The 19,714-nt window shown below is 41.0% G+C and overlaps 1 protein-coding gene across 1 annotated transcript; it reads right to left on the bottom strand.

Moving 5' to 3' along the window:
* Positions 1-1,630: 1,630 nt before the first annotated feature.
* Positions 1,631-14,225, bottom strand: BTC (betacellulin). Its single transcript, XM_078378728.1, has 7 exons — positions 14,181-14,225; positions 13,905-14,088; positions 9,989-10,084; positions 4,691-4,808; positions 3,719-3,865; positions 2,737-2,844; positions 1,631-1,738 (listed from the first exon to the last, which is right to left on the bottom strand). Exons 1-6 carry the CDS (start codon positions 14,223-14,225, stop codon positions 2,739-2,741), a joined length of 696 nt encoding a protein of 231 aa, XP_078234854.1. The 3' UTR covers positions 1,631-1,738; positions 2,737-2,738.
* Positions 14,226-19,714: the final 5,489 nt, after the last annotated feature.

Genomic DNA, 19,714 nt, shown 5'->3' with positions numbered 1-19,714 from the left:
CTCATCTAGCCATAAATTTTAGAATTATTAATAGTAAGCCCAGTGTTAGGGGGAAATACATTGTCCAAACATGCAGGAAAGCACAACACAGCCATATGGATCTAGTCCTTTTCATGGTCCTGGAAGCCAAATAAATATAGCTGTGGCTGGCATCTGCCCCTTTGATTCCCCCAAACTTCTTCCAGGACTCTGGGACAGCATTGTTCCACAGTGATGCCCCTTTAAGGGCCCTGACGTATCACTGTACAGGAATTTAAATGACAGTACATCACCTGCTTTTTTTCTCCCCCCACCTCTGCTGCACCAACTTATCCTTATGCAAGTAAGATAAGAGAAGGCAAGTACAGTACCACAAGATAGCTTTTCAAAACAGTTTCTAAAAGACTGAGTGGTGGCAAAGATCCATACAACGGTACCTCAATGTTTTCCTCCCTGATCCCCATCTGTTATGTGGTAACATCATGTTAGTACTAAGATGCATAGTGCAAAAGTTACCACACCACTGGGGCACAGACAGATTGATTGATTGATTGATTGATTGATTGATTGATTGATTGATTGATTGATTGATTTGATTTTTACCCTGCCACTCTAGACCATGTCTTCTCAATCAAGTGGAGAAGCCATGAAAACAATACAGTAAAATAATGACAAGATATCCTGTTTTGCAATTTCAACAAACTTTGCATTCGAGTAGCATGAAGTCCTAGTATGGTATACATTTATCAGTGTGGCATGCTTTGGAAGCACAATTTGCTATCCTTAATGTTCATTTACAAAAGGAACATTAAACTTCTGAATAAATATTTAGCTATGCTGAAGAAGGTATATCAGAGCTATGATCCTAAAAGGATCTTTTATGTCCTTCAAACACCTAAGTGACAAGATATGCACAACCACTGACATTTTCCTAAAACAATTATTCTTTTAGAGTAGTAGTACCCCCCTTTATAATAGCCAAGTAACCTGCAGCACCACCACTCCTGCCATGTTTGCATAAAAAGGCATATTTAATGGGGTAAAGCTTCGAAAGTAGAGGCTTCGTTCTCCCTCAAGAGGCCTATTTCTCATACATACACATACATGCTAACTTTAATATCCCACTCTGAAAGATCAAGGAAAAAATTATTTAACAAAGGCTACAACACATAGAAAGCGATTCATGACCCTCCAGAAAACATTCTGTGATTCTCCTGGGGTCACAACTCCCACACTGGCAAACACTGTCAAGATTATGCCAAACAAGAATATAAAATATACATTTTGAAATTAACCAATATAATGAAACTTTGCCACATTAAAAACAAAAAACACTGTATCAATTAATTTTATAGTTGTTTTAAAAAATACAACATTCTGATCTAGTTACCCATTAAAGTTGTTCCTAAAGACACTGACTCACTGATTTTGCTATACATAAATATATACTACTAGGCACTATTTCTGTCTATGCTAATTATAAATAGAACATCTGCTTCCCTTTACTTTTGCCAAAGATAAAAGGATGTGAAGAGTTTCACTCCTAAAATCCATTAGGCACTTCTGAAAATTCCTGCCTTTCCTACACTTGATACAGTTTTATTCCATGTCATACAATGAAGAGTTACAAAAGAACAGAAAACAGTACACATTTGTTCTTATCTCCACCTTTATTTTCAAGTCACTAGCCCTTATGAAATTATCAAGAAGAAAAGGGCATTTGAGAATTTGGAACCTGCCAGCAGGCACCTTTGACAATCTGTGGGATTAAGAGAAAAAGTAATCAACAAGATGTTTATTGTGCAATTCAGTCCTATGTAGAAATAAGTTCCACTGTTTCCATACAAGGCACTTATTCAATGGTAAGTGTGCATTGGATTGCACTCTTATGACTTGCAACATTTATATTACATCTTTCTATGCAATCGGAAGCAGCATGAATGTGATCAGTCCTCCTGCATCTGCACCTTTTTGATTCTGAAGTAAGATTCTTTTTTTAAAAATTCCCTCCATTCTTAAGAGAGAAAAACATTACTGTAAATCACCTTATAAACAGGTAGAATGCCAGAGCAGACCTCAAAGATTTTTCAATCTTTAGCAGCAGGTTGTGACACTTGTTCAACATAAGCAGAGGATTTTTGAGAACATCACATACTTGGCCTGCTAAATGGGCAGACTTTTCTTATAGCTAGCAAATGATATTCTGATTTCTGTAAATACAGAATCACAGAATAATGAAGTTGGAAGGGGCTGATAAGGCCATCAAGTCCAACTCCCTGCTCAATGCAGGAACACAAATCAAAGAATATATGCCAGGTGGTTGTCTATAGAATCGTTGAATAATGAGGCTGGCCCTATCATTTGGCAAAGTGAGGCAGGCATTTCCAGTAAATTTCCAGTTATGACAAGAAAGCACCCTGACAGAGAATGAAACCAGGTCTCGTATGCAGCTACATACACTTTAACAACTGAAGGATGTTAAGGAACTGGATGACCTAGTAAAACAATTAAGCGATTATGATCTAACTGGTGTGGTGCAAGTGGTAACATCCAGAAACTGTTATCTTCCCATTGCATGGCCAAATGCCTTTAGCAATATGCAATTAGCAAGGATGTAGTGGATGCCCTGAATACAGAACAAGCTCAGTCTTCTGGGGAAACTGTTGATCAGCCTGAGCTCAATGGAGGGAAAATACAAGAGAACAGCTAGTTCTACAACTTCATTTAGAGCCTCAAAGACTATAGAAGGTCCCTTACCTTCATGCAATGTCTGTTTCTAGAATATCTTCAGTTTTAACAGGCAGTCCCTTTTCAAATGTTCCCAATTCTTCCTCTTTTCTCTTCCTACGTTTCTTTCGACAATAACTTGAAAGAGAAATTGTAAAACAGATCTATATAATTAAATAGGTGCAGAAACAGGTAATTTGACCAACATTTACAACACACACACCCCAGCCTGGTGGTATGTTATGCCTTTGTAGAACTATGACTCCTGGAATTTCCCAGGTATGTTGGCTGAGGGATTTTGGAACTGTAGTTTAACACAGTGGCTCCCAACCTTGAGTATCTCAGGTGTTCTTGGACTGAAACTCCCACAAACCCTGGCCAGCACAGCTGTGATAAAGGCTTCTGGGAGCTGCAGTCCAAGAACATCTGGGCTACCCAAGGTTGGGAACCATTGGGGTAAAACATTGGGAGGGCTTTGCTTGAAGGATAAAATACCTAGCAAGCATTCATGTGTTCATTCATGCTTTCATTCATTTTACCCTATCTTTCTGCTCTAAACATTTGTTTCTAGTAATATACATAATTTTTCCAAGGCTTTACATGTATTGTGGAACCCTGGAAAATCAGGCTGACCACATGTGCTGTAATCATCAGGCTGATCACACGAGCTTGCTTTTTGATCTCATCCACTAGGATTCTTCTTATGAGAGGTCTAGATACAGCCAAGATAATGCATGCATGTACAGATACACAGGCACCACTAATATATTATCTAATATAATGCTACACACGTTAAAAACATTAAAGGGATTTAATGTTTCTGGTTGGGGTTAAAAGCTAATCCTGGGCCCAGAAAACTGACATATAGGGGACAACCAGTATTTCCTCTTTGGAGAGGAGAATATAGCTATATTTAGAATACTACAACCTGTTTGCTGATAAGCCTTCAAACGGTTCAAGTAGAACCCAAGAGTCACAAAAATAATTTCCTTATTTTTTCATACATACTTACTGAGTGCAAATGCACATAGAAGCAATCAGGATTATAAGCAGCACCATAACAGCTATCAAGGAAACCACCACAATTTGACCTTGGTCTCCTCTCAGATAAAACAAATCCAGCCTCTCACATCTTGCACCAGTGTAACCTTTTTCACAGCTGCAAAGCAGAAATAACAGAATTAGAGAACAACATACAAAATGCATGGCAAATCCCAGTCCTTCCCTTGGAAGGCTAAAGCCTATGGGCCAATTATATGTTATAGACAGCCCATTATTCAAAATTGAAATTTGTTAATGTTCCCAAGAAGCCTCTGCTTAACTGTGCTTAAAATGGTATCCAGTGCTTAATCTCTGTCTCCCATACCATAACTTGGTTCCTCTGCTACCTCCCACTACCACGACCACTGACACAAACACTACACTAGTAGGGAAGAAAGAAGTGGTCTGTGCTGTTGGGTTCCCACTGCATCATTTACTGATCTCCCACTTCAGCCTCCCCATGTTATATCTCCATGTAACAGAAAGACAAAGCATAAGTAAGGGCAGGGCCTGCTCCAAATTTTATCCCAGATAGAATCCCAGGGAGCCCGAGTCTGTCTATTCCAAATGGGATACACTTCCTGAAAAAGACTGATTCGGAAGGAAAATATCCTTTCCTAGAACTTCTCACTCCCAAGTGTTGAGATAGTAGTAAACTAATTTTCATCCTTTATTGGAGAAGGTTCTCATTACTCATTAAAATTAAGGACCATTTCGGCTGAGACCTAAATTTGAAAAGTCTTTCAACAGGAGCATCTACATTATGCCTTTCAAAATATTTTTTCACACTTTGGATTAAGAGGTCAAACTCAAAGAGTAATTGAGGAAAAGCAGGCTCAGCTAGCATAGACAGCATTAGCCAAATATTTCCAGAGAGTCCATCATAGCAGAAGTTAGCCCTGGATAAATTACATATTTTCAGTGCTTTAGAACGTCCACGTACTGGCAAGCAGGCACCTGTTCTACGGTAACATAACGGCATCTTCCTTTGACACAATAGTGTTTATATTCCTCGGGACACTTAGAAAAATGTCCCCTCCTTCGCAGTCCTGTACTGCCATCTAGAAACACGAAAAAGTGAAACATACATTACACTTCTGCCACACAGATTATTCAAGTGAATTTGGATGGATCTGTTGCCCTGATAATAACTATGTACATGAATTGGTGGATTACAATGTTTCTTTCCAGAGTATAATTCTTTAATTATTATATAGGTTTGAGGGAACAAACAAGTAGTAGTGGTGAACTTTGAAAGAATTTTGACTTTTCATTTTTGACCTCAGCTGTTGTGACATAATGAGAAAAACAAGCACTTTGTCAGCCCTGTTAAGGCTCTTGAAGAAACCTCTCCATGTATGCAGCTAAAATGAATTTCCTTGTCACCTGAAGCTTTAAATGTGTTTATTTTAAAAAGTCATTGGACCCTAATGCATTCTTTAAAAATCAAGAAGAATTCATGCTTCCAAACATACACAAAAACAGGTAGCATATTCATAATCCTCTAAGCAGGAGCATTGCTTTGCTAGATGCAAGAGTAAATGATAATTTTATTGGACCACTAAAAAATTAAACAAATAGCCAAAAATAAAAAGGCTTTGCTACAGAGCAGCTAACAATGCCACAGGGAGCCAGGGGTAGGGGGAGGTCACCATAAAACTGGTTTTGCTCTGCAGCTTCCATGTCATAGAGCAGACCTGGGCAAAGTGTGACCCGCAGGCCACATACGGACTGAGAGCCGCTCCTGTCTCGGCCCGCCAGTTGTCGCTCCGGTCCAGCCCGCCTGTTCGCTGCTGAGTGAGCCGGAGCTCCGGCTCCGGTCACCCAGCACAGCAGTAAGCAAAACTCGTGAGATCCAATGCTGGGATCTCACAAGTTTTGACTGTGAGTTTTGGCTGTGGAGCCTGTGGCTCAAGAGGCTGGAAGCGATCCTTGCGCAGGCAACATGATGACGCATCACGTCACCTGCGTGGGATAGAAGACAGTCGGAGAGGAAGGCCGCGAGGGAACGGAAGAAAGGTAAGTTAGCACAGTGTCAGGGGTTTTTTTTCTCCCCCCCTGCGGTGAACGAATTACAACGCTCACATAGTTAACTTCCTAAAACATTTAGGGAGTAAACTATACAGTGGTGCCCCGCTAGACGCTTACCCTGGTAGATGATGAAATCACTTCACAATGAGTATTTTGCGATTGCTATTGCGATCGGAAAACGGTGTTTAGATGGGGAAAATCTGCTTGGCGACGATCGGTTCCCTGCTTCGGGAACCAATTTTTCGCTTTACGACGATCAAAACAGCTGTCGTCGGGTTTTAAAATGGCCGCCCGCTATTTCAAAAAGGTTCTCCGCTGTTTTTCCTCACTTTACAGGCACCGGAAAATGGCCGCCCTATGGCGGATCTTCACTTTAGGATGAGGTATTTCACCCATTGGAACGCACTGAGCGGTTTTCAATGCATTTCAATGGGCTTTTTACTTTCACTTGACGACGATTTCGTTCTACGCAATTTTGCTGGAATGGATTATCGTCGTCAAGCGGGGCACCACTGTATCAGCCTTGTAGTTTGTTCACCGCAGGGTCTCACCCAATGGTGGCCTATTACTACCCACAAATTGGGGGCCTATTACTACATACCCCCAAACACAGTTCAGAATTTTCATGTGCCCCTCCTTGATTTTTCAATTGCCCACCCCTGTCATAGAGGCACCAACCAGTCTTGGGCTACATGAATTAGTGCCAAGTGGGACTGGGAAGGCGTTGGCATGAGAATTTGACGCACCATGAGTCATTTCATTTCAGCTCACACAATTTACTGGTCTTTAAGTGGCAGAAGAGCCACCACACAGATGATGTCATGCTTGAGACGTCATTCCACCACACAGATGATGTCATGCTTGAGATAGATACCTGACACCAACACGCGAGCAGAAAATTCCTCCCACTGGCTTGCATGACTGGTGAACAGAGCATGGCAACTAACTCATGCATTCTACTATTTTTATAGTGGAGAGGCAGAATTTGGAAAAGCTATTTTTCTGAACTAGAGTGGTCATTCCAGCTGGAGGATTCTGGAGAATAACATTCACAAATGCAGCTTCTCTAACCTCTGTGGAGAGGAGAGGGCACACATTCAAAGGCCCAACAAGCAGGTTTGTACCATGGCACTAGCAACTAAGCAATACCAAAGTGGTCTAGGGACAGACAGAAATAAAGTGCTTGTTGGTTACATGACAGCTTTTGCATCTAACTCTGAACAGGTGCTTAAACTATGACTCTGCCCTGACAAATGGACATTTGCTACACAACCAGAAAATAAAAAATAATACTTTCAATAATTTCTCTTATTTCTAATTGAGAAAAGTATATTGTTTGTAAAAATATGAAACTACATTATTTTTATTATTTATTTGTTTCCATCTATCTAACGGAAACAGTTTAAAACATTTACTATTATTACTTATTCTCTGTAGACATTTCAAAATGCTCCTGGGTATGTTCAAGGCTATCCAGTGGTGGTAAACACATATAAAATGCTAGCTGTATTTAGGATTCATGAAAGCTACTGCACTTTAAAATTGAACTATGAACTCTTAAATGCTTTACACTGTACCCTTTGGAAATCCAACAGCACATGAAAACAGAAGATTAAGTCCTCCCATTCCAGAAACTGTCATCACAGGGGTTAAAAGTTAATGCTGTTACAAAAGAATAATTAGCTATACAGATAGGGTTACTAGGCTGGGTACTAAATGACACTTTGTTAAGAATGCACAGGCAGAACCCTGGCATATTATGATCTCAGCAATGAGATCTCTTAGAATCCAATATTTTCAAACATGTAGTTTTGCAAGGAGAACAGAGGCATACATCAGAGCATGAACACTGGCCATCCTGGTAACCTTAACAGAGCAATTTAAGAGTCTGCTTGGAAACGAGATTTGCACTCTCATTAGCAGTCATAGTTTGAAGCAAGCTAGGCGGACAGTAACACTAGGCCAAGTAACCAAACTACGAGGGGGTGCTGACAAGTATTGAGCCTTACCCAGAAAAAAATGAGCTAGGAACCTGTAACTGCCACACTATTCTACATATTCTCCCAGGAAGTCAACACACTTACAACATCTGTCCTGCAGCTTCTTAAGTCCCTGCAAATAAAATTCTTCCGACTGCTGGTGCAGCCACTCATTTGCAGCATTACTTGCCTCCAGAACACTCCCAAATCGTCGTCCCTTTAAGTGTTTTTTGAGTTTGTGGAGCAGATAATAGTCAGAAGGAGCCAGGTCGGGAGAATAGGCTGGATGCGGCATCATTTGAAAGCCTAAGGAGGTCAGTTTTGTCATTGTTTCACCTGCAGTGTGTGACGAGGTGTTGTCATGCAACAGGATGACACCTTTGGAGAGCTTTCCTCGATGTTTTTCCTTGATGTTTTTCCTCAACTTTGTAAATAAAGCACAGTAATATTTTACATTGATGGTTGAACCCTGTTGGAGGTAGTTCACCAGCAGAACTCCCTTCTTATTCCCAAAAAACTGTTGCCATTTGCTTCTTCTGCACCAACCTTTGCACTCGGAACTTCTTTGGCCTGGGGGAACCACTGTGCCTCCATTCCTTAGACTGTTCCTTTGTCTCAGGATCATAGCAGTAGATCCATGTCTCATCACCAGTTACCAGTTTGCCCAGGAAATCTGACTCATTTCTTGCAAAATGTTCCAAAACAACCACCAATGACTCCACACGTTTCCTCTTTTGTTCGGTTGTCAAAAGTTTGGGGATCCACTTTGCTGCCAGCTTTCTCATTTCCAAGTCGTTGTGGATAATGGCGCCAACTCTCTCATGTGATATTCTCAGATATGTAGCAATACTTTTGGCTGATATTCGGCAGTCCTCCATGATGATGTCATGGATGGCTTTCACATTTGCAGGTACAGAGACAGAAACAGGCCTTCCACTGGCTTTCTCACTTTCGACACCAAAATGGCCAGTTTAAAAATTGACAACCCAACGTTTAACTGTTGCATATGAAGGGGCACTGTCACCCATAGTTTGTGACATTTCATCATGGATCTGCTTTGCACCTTTCCCTTGGAGAAACAGGAGCTTGATTAGGGCCCTATGCTCTTCCACATTGAACTTTTCTGGAGGTGCTGCCATGTTCACTTTGGACCTGAACATGAAAGATAAATTAAAATCATAGGGAGTTGATGTTTGCACCATTGAATACATACAAATTGGCCAATGCAACCTGCAATTTATAGCTTCCTAGCTCAATTTATTCTGGGTAAGGCTCATTACTTGTCAGCACTCCCTCGTAACTTCTTGTTTAGATTTCTAGCAGGAAAAGGCTCAAAGCAGAAGCCTGGATCAATTTATTTATTACATTTATATCCCACTTTTCTTCTGTGAAATTCAAGGTACTTCACTGAGCAGAGAGTGATAGGTGAGAATACTGATTACGTTCCATTCTGTTAGAAGAAAAGGCAAATTTGGAACATTCTCCATTATAGACTTAATTGGGTTCTGGAGTTAACAGCTTTCCATTAATGAAAACATTCATATTTAAATGACGTAGAACCAGAGGTTGGGAGTTTGATTCCCCACGGTGCCTCCTTGATAGGGTCTGGACTCAATGATCCTTAGGGCCCCTACCAGCTCTGCAGTGCTATGATGATGATGATGATGATGATGATGATGATGATGCTTGTTTGAACTGAAGACTCTTGACTTCAACTGTCCAATTTTGCCCTCACCAGATTGAACACAGACAAGATGGAGCCAACATAATTGTATAGACTTTATCTTACCTACATGCAATTAAGCATTACACTCTAATGTTCAATTAATTTTTTTTAATAATCCGCCAGCTTATTGCAGTATGCATAGGTTAAATGCATAGGTTGATACAGCGACCAAGGAGAAAAGAAGGGAGCAACCTGAATATTGAATGATTAATAATTTTCAGTAAAACTTTCATTAGGAAGCCATTTGTACATTGTTACTTAGAGAAAGCAACATGGAATGACAGCAGGAATAACGATGTGGATTCTGTAAAGGTTCACGACTTGAAAGGAACTGACATTTAAAAGAAGGGGCAACAGAGAATATCTAGAAAAAGAAAGCTTGAATGGTTATTTGCTACTGAAAATATACAGCATTTTGGTTTATATACGAGTATGTGGATAGTACTACAAAATGTGCTTGTATATTTGAAAGCAAGTCACATGTGACCATTATCCGCAAATTTACCTGTACAATTTCCATTTGGGTAGGTGCAGGACAGTGTCTTTGCTTCATGTTCAGTTGTATTTCCATTACCAGCCACACAGTTGAAGATGGCAAGACCTTCATTTGTGGTGGAGGGGGACAGAAAGAAAAGCTTTAAATAAGTCTGTCTTAAGGACATATTAACTCACATTACAACAATAGTTGTTTTACTGAGCATATAGGTGTAGAACTTAGGCAGCTTTCTTGATGGCTTACACTATTAAAAGACAATATTTAAAGCTAAAACCAATAAGCATACAAATGCTAGAAAGGGTCAAATACTACACTACAACATGGGAAACAAAAACAACAACTAAAAACAAATTCAAAGCAGCAAGGCACAATTATCCGTTTAACAACCCCTCACAGAAAGCCAGTCACTGAGGGAAAGCACATATTTTATTAAGACATGTAGTTTGTTTGTTTGTTTGTTTGTTTGTTTGTTTGTTTGTTTGTTTGTTTGTTTATTTATTTATTTATTTATTTATTTATTTATTTCCCACCGTTTCCCCCTAGTGGAGATCCATGGCAGTGTACCAAAAAAATCTAAAATCTGCTATTAATGTAAAACAATGCAATTAACATTTAAAACTAAAATGTATTTATATTTTTTTTAAAAAAAATTAAAAACTATAAGACAGATTTTTAAAAACCTACACATCTCCCCAAATGCCTCTTTAAAGAAGCTTTCAGGGGGAGGGATCAAGCAACATGCTCCAGAATGTGGCTCATAACTAATAAGCCAGTGATTCTTGGGGAGATAAGCCAGTTCCCTGGCTTGTCGTTTTGTCTGCTTATGACTAACGTGCATGAAAACTGTTGCTTTTATTTTGTGCCAGCAGTAGCACAAAGCCATGGGTAAAGGTGAACTAGGAGGCAACTTTTACCTGAACTTCGAGCCCCTTTTACTTGAAACCACAACGTCAGCTCTGATCTTAGACTTAAATTTTACCCAGCAAAAGAATAATCAAGCAAGAGCCATAGCAGTCATTTATTTTTTTTCTGAATACAGTATATGATTTATTATAAATTGACTATTGTTCACTGTTCTCTCTAAATTTATAAAATCCTTCAAGTTCAGCCCCACACTATAATTAACTAGCGAAAATATTATATACTTAATTAGTTTTAATACTTTTTACCAGCTAAAGTTGGTTTGGCAGCTACAGAACTGTCTGGAGAAAGTTGACTTCATAGCCACAATAACCCGCACTAGACTACACAGTGTGCTCAACCTGAGCTGCCCTAAAAGGCAGTTCAGAAACTTACAACTAGTACAGAACTAGAATTATTGTGCAAGTCAGACACCTGGATCATGTATTTTATATTATTTACATTGGCTACCAATTCATGTTCAACTGCACTCAGTTTCACTTAAAAGAAATTGTTTATTGGATCAAAATTGGACTGATGACCAGTCTTCATTTCCTCAGGGGTCTGGCTGAAATTAGATGATATCATGAATGAAGTATAACATACAAATGGTTTAATCATTTCAAATGTACTGTATAGTGAGTTCATGCATCCAAAAACAGAACACCAACCATGCAAGCAGCTTCTGAAGTACATCCGAAGCATGAGGGCTGAAACATGGCTTTTAGGCTTAGAAATAAAATGTTTCACAAGTCAATATCAACAGCACTGTCAATTAATTCAAGCACTTCTGGCTAATCAGTCACACATTGATTTACCAGTTCAATCAGTTGTCCACATGATTTAACAATTCAAAACAGGTGCCCTTCTTTATATTACAATGGAGATATATTAACAATAAGTAAATAACTGCCCATGATAAGATGCATGAACAAACAAATAAAAATGTAAGTTCCTTTTTCTTTTGCTGTAACTGACCTGTAATGAATAAACGCCTTTAACTCAGTCTCGCTCATTAAACTCTCAATCTCATAACAACAAATAATCAGCTTTTAACAGAGCAATTATCAAGCTGTCTAACCATGCAATCCAGCTGTCTTTTTCTTGCTTATGCACTAGAAATAAGAACCAGACTATAAACGTGCAACTGCTGTTTATTTCATGCAAAGCTGTCAGACAACTGACAGCATCCTAGCACAGAAAGTGTGCAGGTATGGAGTGGAATCAACAAGCTATTTCATCACGCAGCTTAGAGCACTGGTATTAAAACATTCCAGGAGTTCCAGAAAAACATGTAATCCAGTTTCATCCCCTGGCAGCACACCAAGATAAATGTCACAGGGCTGGAAGAGGTTCCAGCTTTTTTAAGGCCACCCTAGGAGCGTTTAAAACTAGCTTGGCAGCCCTCTCAATTGATTGTTATTGATCTTGCAAACAAAACCCGAGAGCAGACAAGCAAATGTTTTGTAATGTTAATTGATTTTAATCATCCTTGGATCCTTAAGATATTGTGAATTATAAATGCAACCACTTTAACTGTTATGAGGATATATAAAGAAGAGTTAACTTAGAACTGTCTGTTTGTGTTCTTTAATAGAACTGGGCTGTTAGTCACTGGTATTATTTTGAGAAAAGCTCATCTGACAAAAGCTGAATAGATACAAGAAGTTATAGCAAAACCCCTGCTGTGTCTGTGATGAACTACGTTGTAAACCCTTTTAATTACTTGTTATATTTCACCAGCACTGCAGAGTAGCTGTACCATCTTTTAGCTTCTAATTTGGTCCAAATTCTCCCAAGGTTCTAAGGCATCTTAAAATAAATACACGGAGCTAAATATAGAGAACTGGCCCCACGCAGTGGGTACCCTGGCAGGCAGCACTGGGGGACTCAGCGCCACCTCGGATGGACTGGGAAAACTTGGCACAGCAAAAATGCCCCTTCCTGCTGCTCACCCTCCAGCCTGGAAACAAACCCTCAAGAGTGAATCTGTGCTGAGGCTAAGTACCAGCACCCTTCTTGAGTACCAGGATTGACCTCCACATTACATAATTAAAATCTTCACTGAAGTACACACAGAGTGCCTTTTACCCCTTACCACTAGGTAACATAGCATATCTTTAGGATTACAGTAGAGAGACTATTCAGCATATTTTAATGGCTATCAGGTCCTTTCCGTTCAAAAAAAAAAAAAAAAAAACTGACATACAGACCCCAGGCTAACTATCCAAAGTTTCCACATAACTTAGGTCTCAGCATTACTTCTCAAAGACTTCGGAATGGCTGCTTTTTTGCCTGATCTTATAGGACGGTTCTCCCCATAACGACCTTCTGTAGAAGATGGCGACAGGGCTGCCAATGTATTTTCCCAGCAGAGCTTTACCCATGGCAGGCAGGACAACAGCCGGTTAAGCTTTTCAAGGCACTGCACCTGCCGGGTTTCTGCCTGATGCAGCTGAAAGGCTCAAGAGCTCTAGAAGGGCTGTGGAGGGGAAGCTGGCAACCTCAAGACCAAAACAAGAGCCAGGGTACGGGTTGCCATGGCTACTTTGGGGTTCCCTGTGTCTTTAAAAGCCACAGGATCCGACGCCGACCTGTTGAATGGCCGCCTCTCCTTGACGCCACTATGGGGACCGAAGCCGTCGGAGGGGACTTCAAAAACGCTCCTTGGCACCCAGCGCCAAAGGGGCACGGGCTCTCCATCCAACTCACGACCCCTTCGTGCAAAACTCAACCCTACCACCACCAACACCCCCCCCAGGGAGCATGGAGGAAGCCCCCCCCCCGGTCCCCTTTTCTCACCCAGGAGCAGCAAAGGGCCGTAACCCAGGAACGCTGCCGGATCCATGGCAAAGCCCGGCCCTTCCTCAGCCGCCGGGCCAGCAGACAGACGGCAGCGACCACTACCACAGGCAACGGCTGACTGGCAAAGTGGGAAGGAGCCGCCGCCACCACCCGGGGAAGCCGCCCAAGCGAGGGGGGCCTCCTCCTCCTCCCGCGCGCCTCGCCTCGCCTGGGCGCTCACCGTCGAGGTTCTCACCGGGAGGCGGTCGCCGCCAGCCCGCCTCGGGAAAAGCACGCCTCCGGCCGCCGCCACCGCCGCCACCAGTGCTCCTCTCGCGGGGGTGGGTGCGGGTAGTGGAGCTGAGCTCTCCTTTCCGAGACAGAGGAGGTGGGAGAGGGCGAGCTCTTGGTGCATCGCGCAGAAACTACTGGTTATACAGGTTCTGTTTAAATCGTTTTGTCAGCCGCCTTGGGGACCTGAGCAGCGGGAGAAAGGCGGACTATAAATGAAACAAACCAACTGCACTGAGCCGCTGCTGGGACGCTTCAAGACATTTGTCATACTTCATTATATTGCATACTTTTTCCAGGACTTAAAAGACTAGAGAGCCCACTTCCTCTCAAGTGTTTATATCCGGAGGGGGTCACCCTGCCTGCCACAATGGGACTTCTATTCCTTTTTTTTCCTTCTTAACAGGCAGTATGGTTGCTTTTCCCATCCAGATACTATGTGCTATTTCTTCCCCCCCCCCTTTTTTTGCCCCCAGCTTTGCCCAGCGCTGCTGCTCTAGGTCACAAGATGGATAAAGTTTTTTTTAAGAGAGAGAGAGAGAGAGAGAGAGAGAGAAACAAGAGGAGGATGTTGGCATTCTGCCCTTGTTAACAGCTTAATTAGTAGCAGTTCTGTCGCTGCACCTCCTGCAGGGCGACAGCAAGGCTATGCTAAAAACCCGCAAACAAAGCTGTCTAACCAAATTCCTCTTCTCCCTTTGTGGTGAGTTCTCGATGAAGCTAAAATCAGGCACCAAGCATAGGGCTGCTTTATTGATAAAAAAGATGCAAACAACTCCTCTGCTGCTGTTAATTTTTTAAAGTACTGTATATGCAAAAAGTCAGGAGAAACTTGTGTGATTTGCTAAAATCTTTCCTGAAAATGTGGAAATTGTAGTAGAGACCAATAGAAACAAAATGTCTCTTAAAGGCAAGGAGGAAAAAAAATGCTGGCCCATAACACAAAGGAGATACACAAGGATTTAAATCTGCCACCACTGCCACTACCAAAAATGAGGCAGGATAATTATGCAACAAGAACTTTTTCTGGAAACAGCCAGCTTTCCAAAAAAAAAATCACAGATGAAAATATTGCACATTATCACAACATTTACACTAGCAGCTCTGTGTGGTTCATGGTCCATGCTAAAATTATTTGGTGAGGTGGTCATGCCTTAGTCCAGTGGTTTCCAACCTTGGCTTATCCAGGTATTCTTGGACTGCAACTCCCAGAAACCCTGGCCAGCACAGCTGATGGTGAAGTCTTCTTGGAACTGTAGTCCAAGAACATCTGGTTGGGACCCCCTGCTGGGGATGTCTATTTGGAGGAACCCTCATAGTAATTGTGTCATCTCTTTCTCAGTGGGAAGGCACAGTTATACACAATAGATGAGGACACAGATGGCAACTGAGGATTTTAAGATATTTGATATTGTCACTTTACCCAAGAAGGACAGGCAACATTTCTTCAGCATCAGTTTTTAAACTTTTAAAAAAGGAACCTGGCATGGAGATCTGACCATGATTTTTGGAACCTTTAGGATCTTTTTGCACCATTCATAGCTCTGTGTTTCCCAGCCTGATGAAGACATGTACAAGGTTGAAAAGTAGTTTATTGTTGTGGGGTTTTGGTGGCTAAGTAAAAATATCACCACCTCTCTCCTTGGACTGTAAACAAACCCGCATAGTCTTTTTCTTTCTTTCTTTCTTTCTTTCTTTCTTTCTTTCTTTCTTTCTTTCTTTCTTTCTTTCTTTCTTTCTTTCTTTCTTTCTTTCTTTCTTTCTTTCTTTCTTTCTTATTTCTCCCCTAGAAGACCACAGTGTATGGACTATGTGGGATACCTCCTTCCCACATTTTCTCCGATCACATTTTCCAGAACTGGCCAGCTCTTACGCTAGCACAAGAATCAAATGAATTGCAAAAGCTGGACCATCATTACTTCACCCAAAGTTGGTCCTGGGGTTTGTTCCAGCATAAGGAGTTTAGTAACAACTGGTATAACATGGGTTTGTATTGCTGTTAACCTTGAAGTGTTTTGCAAGCTGTCACTACATCACAATATTACTTGCCAGAATCAGCTCAGGCATTGAGGCAGGCATTATTTACCTTCAAAAACCTGCTCTGAATATTTCCTAGCAAGAGAAGCAATGAAATGCAATAACAGTGTTTTCTTCTCTGCAGAGATAGAATAGGATCCTCTGTTTCTGTCCAGCTGAACCCAAAAGTAAAAACAAAAAATACCCAGTTATGGCAGTGGGGGTGGACTAAGTGAAAAGTATTTTAATCCTCTGTACTTAGATGAGGTATACACTTTGAATGTATCTTCTCAGTAAACCATGGAGATATATCTTGAAAATGTGCACTTCTTTAAAGGCCTTTCTGCTCATAACACAATGTGTTTAAAAAGAGGGGAAAATCCTAAGTATTTTACAAGAAACCATGTCCATTCCTGATTTGTTTGACTGATAAATGTGTACACCTGATACACACAGTGGGAAGCACAAATTGTCATTATATGTTCATGCTCTGTAGCAAAAGCAAGTAACTTGTGGTTTTTCAGATGGTGCTAGATTCCAGCTGCATTATCCCTCACCACTGGCTATAGTGGCTAGGGCTGATAGGAATTGTAGTCAAGCATCATTCTAGAGGACACAAATCATGGGTTCCTGTCTTAGTTTTAAGTAGATGCTGAAGAATGTGTTAGGGGTACAGCTTAAAAATTGTAAATTGCTGCTGGTCCTGCAGAACACTTGATATGAGTAGCCTAGTACGTAGGTTGAGAACAATAAATTTCATGTAGATCCTGGCTCCTGTTCACATTAAGACTGGCATCAAAGAGCACAAAACCTGTGCCCTCCCATCACCCTGTCAAGAGCAGTATTTAAACAACAGTGATTATATAAAGTCATGCTATAGAATTAAGCTTGGGTGGAAGGAGACATTCAATCCAGAAAGGCTATTTACTCCACAGGCGGTGTCTCATTTTGCCAGTGATTCCTTCTCATTAAATGTGGGAGAAAATAATTTCTTTCTTTTAAATCATGGCTTTTTTAAAGCTTCTAATTAATTGGAACAGCTAGAAGAACTCTCTTTTTTTTCAAGCTTTAGCTTTGATGTGAATGCAGGGTGGGGATAGTATTTGAGTGTTTCAGGCCACACCATTGGAACTTGAAGTGTGAGAATGGCTCATCCCACACACCCACAGTCATTTTCCACTACACTTGCAATCACGTAATGAGGTGTGGCACCATAAAGTAAATGCAGCTGACTGTAAAAAACACATTTAAAAACGTGCCAGAGCTGTCAGAAGTATTACACCCAATGAAAGCAGAGCAAAATCCATACTAATAATTGCAGGGGCAGGATTTCCCTCTATGAGTATGAACTAAACAGTGCAAGCTAAAGTATTTTGAAAGGCAATAGAAAAGCCAATGAGAATTCAGTATTCTGCACCTACGTATTAGCATATTTTCTTCATCTTTCAGAGCAGTAGCCAGGTGCCACAGCCCCCTGTTCAAGTGTCCCTCTTCACAGCCACTCAGCCACACTGCTTTTGCTCATCCAGGCTGGGAGATCCTGGGAGAAAGATGAGGTGAAGGCTATGGAAGTTTGACTGGCACTGTATTCGTCTCAACACCTGCCTAATCTCCCAGACTTAGAGGTGATCCAGGGAGTTTAACATAAGAAAGAAATTCCCAAGGCTAGGCATTGAGAACTGACACATCAACCCTGCAAGGTAGCTGCCACCTCTCCCTCACACAAACATCGGGAAACAAACAAAGAACCCAGTAGTTGGTTGAGGCAAGGACTAGTTTTAGTACTACAAACCCTCTCAGTTAAAAATCCAAAGGTTTTGTTGTTGTTTATTTAAAATAAATAAGTAAAAAAAATTCAAAAAGGATAAACGTTCCAAACAGATACAAGAAACTGACTTTCAAAATAAAGGAACAAAGTGAAACAGACGTACATGCATTCAGGAAGAAAATACACTAGAAAATGATAAAAGCTAAACTACCATATCTATATTCACACTTGAGTGGAGAGATAGCATATTTGGTGAACATGCACAGAGTGCATCCTCCTGACCCAGCTTCTCCTTGGAAGTCAGACTGAGTCCTTTCATGACATTACTGAACAGCAGGGGAACAAAGCATTGTTCTCCTCAGAGATGTGCTAGGCTAACTAGTTTCCTAAACCCTTTTTACAAGTAAATGGATTAAGGGCCATTACACACCTGTTGCCAACAATATCATAAGTCCTTTCATGTTCAGTCAGGACAACAGACAGCTTCCTGATCCCCTGCCATTCACTCTATCCAATTTGCATAACTCTCTGGGACAGAAGTGGGCTGACCCCTTTCAAGTCAGGGTTATAGATAAGGCATCCTCTTGGGGCGGCTTTGATATGCCCTCCGAGGAAAATAAATATAGAAGCCCTTGCTCCTTACTTAGTCCCATCTTTGAAGCATTCACTAGCAGGAGATGAGTTGAAGGTATGAAATGTCTGTTTACGCACTGACTTCTGCCTATTAAGTCAGCTTCTCAGGATCTTGCAGAAGGGTGGAAGAGTCTAGCAGCTGAATTCTATATTTCATATACTCCAACTTCTTAATTTTGTCATACTAATGTTTGATAACATCTTTCTTTGCACATGGGTAACACACTGTAAACATGGTATCCACTAGTCCAGTGGTCCTGAACCTTGGGCCTCCAGATGTTCTTGGACTTCAGCTCCCAGAAATCCTGGCCAGCAGAGGTGGTGGTGAAGGCTTCTGGGATTTGTAAATGTAAAAGTAAACCCAATGGGAAACATTCAGGTTCTGCTAGTTTTAAAGCTGCTTCAGCTCACCAGAGCAACAGTACCTCTCTGCAGTTACCAGCACTACTTTCTGCCAGCCTGTTCAAAAATTCATTTCTTTTCTGACTGAATTTTAACTATCCTTTTTCACTTTCTTGTCACACACAAGCGCGCCTGCACACACACGCGCACGCACACACACACACACACACATACACACCCCTACTGCAAAATCAGTAGCAAGAAAGAGCATACCATGACAGATAAGTATAACTGCAGTCCAGGTCTTTGAGAGACGTGGTAGTTATCTTAATGAGTTAAGATAGATACTGATTGTAATTTATGAAGCTGTAGTAACATCATAATCTCGAGCCTGTTTACTTTGAAGTAAGTTGCATTATATTCGGTGAGATTCATTTCCAGATACCTGTAAGTGTAAGGCTACTGTCTAAGCGATTTGGCAGCAAATAGCCATCTATATGAGTGTTCAGATCACAAAATGAAAAACGCACCCGATTAATTTGCTATTTTATATCAGCATGAAAGGAATAGTGAAGAATGATGAAGGATCAGGTCCTTTTCTGAGGATGATCGAGATTAATGCACTGACCACAGAGGAAGTATTTTCTACCCTTCTCTCTGGTTGTTTGTCCCTGGAGATTGCTGCAGAAGACTTGAAGCTTTCTTTAAATGCAGTAGGTTCACAGTCATACATATGCAGTGGAGAAACCCTTATTTTGGGCAATCATATTTTATTAGCATGGAAATATAATCTCTCCCTCCCTGCTAGTGGATTTATGAGTACTGTATAAAATGTGAGCCCTATAGCATTAAGTGCTTTGGGCACATATTTTGTGCATCACCCTCTTGGTGAGCTACACAATTCTTCCCTGTTACATCCTCCCTGTTTTGTGTTCTAAATTTTATTTCTTTTTAATCTTGACTGCTAGCCCTTTAAACAAAAAAAAATGGCAAACGCTTAG

The sequence above is a fragment of the Pogona vitticeps genome, chromosome 6 (assembly GCF_051106095.1).
Source record: "Pogona vitticeps strain Pit_001003342236 chromosome 6, PviZW2.1, whole genome shotgun sequence".
NCBI lineage: Eukaryota > Metazoa > Chordata > Lepidosauria > Squamata > Agamidae > Pogona > Pogona vitticeps.
This window is presented reverse-complemented; position numbering and strand designations above follow the sequence as displayed.

Bases quoted from the DNA above. Each gene is read 5' to 3' on its own strand.
- BTC (XM_078378728.1), bottom strand. From the start codon at position 14,225: ATGACAAATGTCTTGAAGCGTCCCAGCAGCGGCTCAGTGCAGTTG. The intron at 4,809-9,988 runs GTAAATTTGCGG...TCGTGTTTCTAG, and splicing joins CCCAAATGGAAATTGTACAG to ATGGCAGTACAGGACTGCGA. The intron at 2,845-3,718 runs GTAAGTATGTAT...TTCTCTTTCAAG, and splicing joins TCTATGTGCATTTGCACTCA to TTATTGTCGAAAGAAACGTA.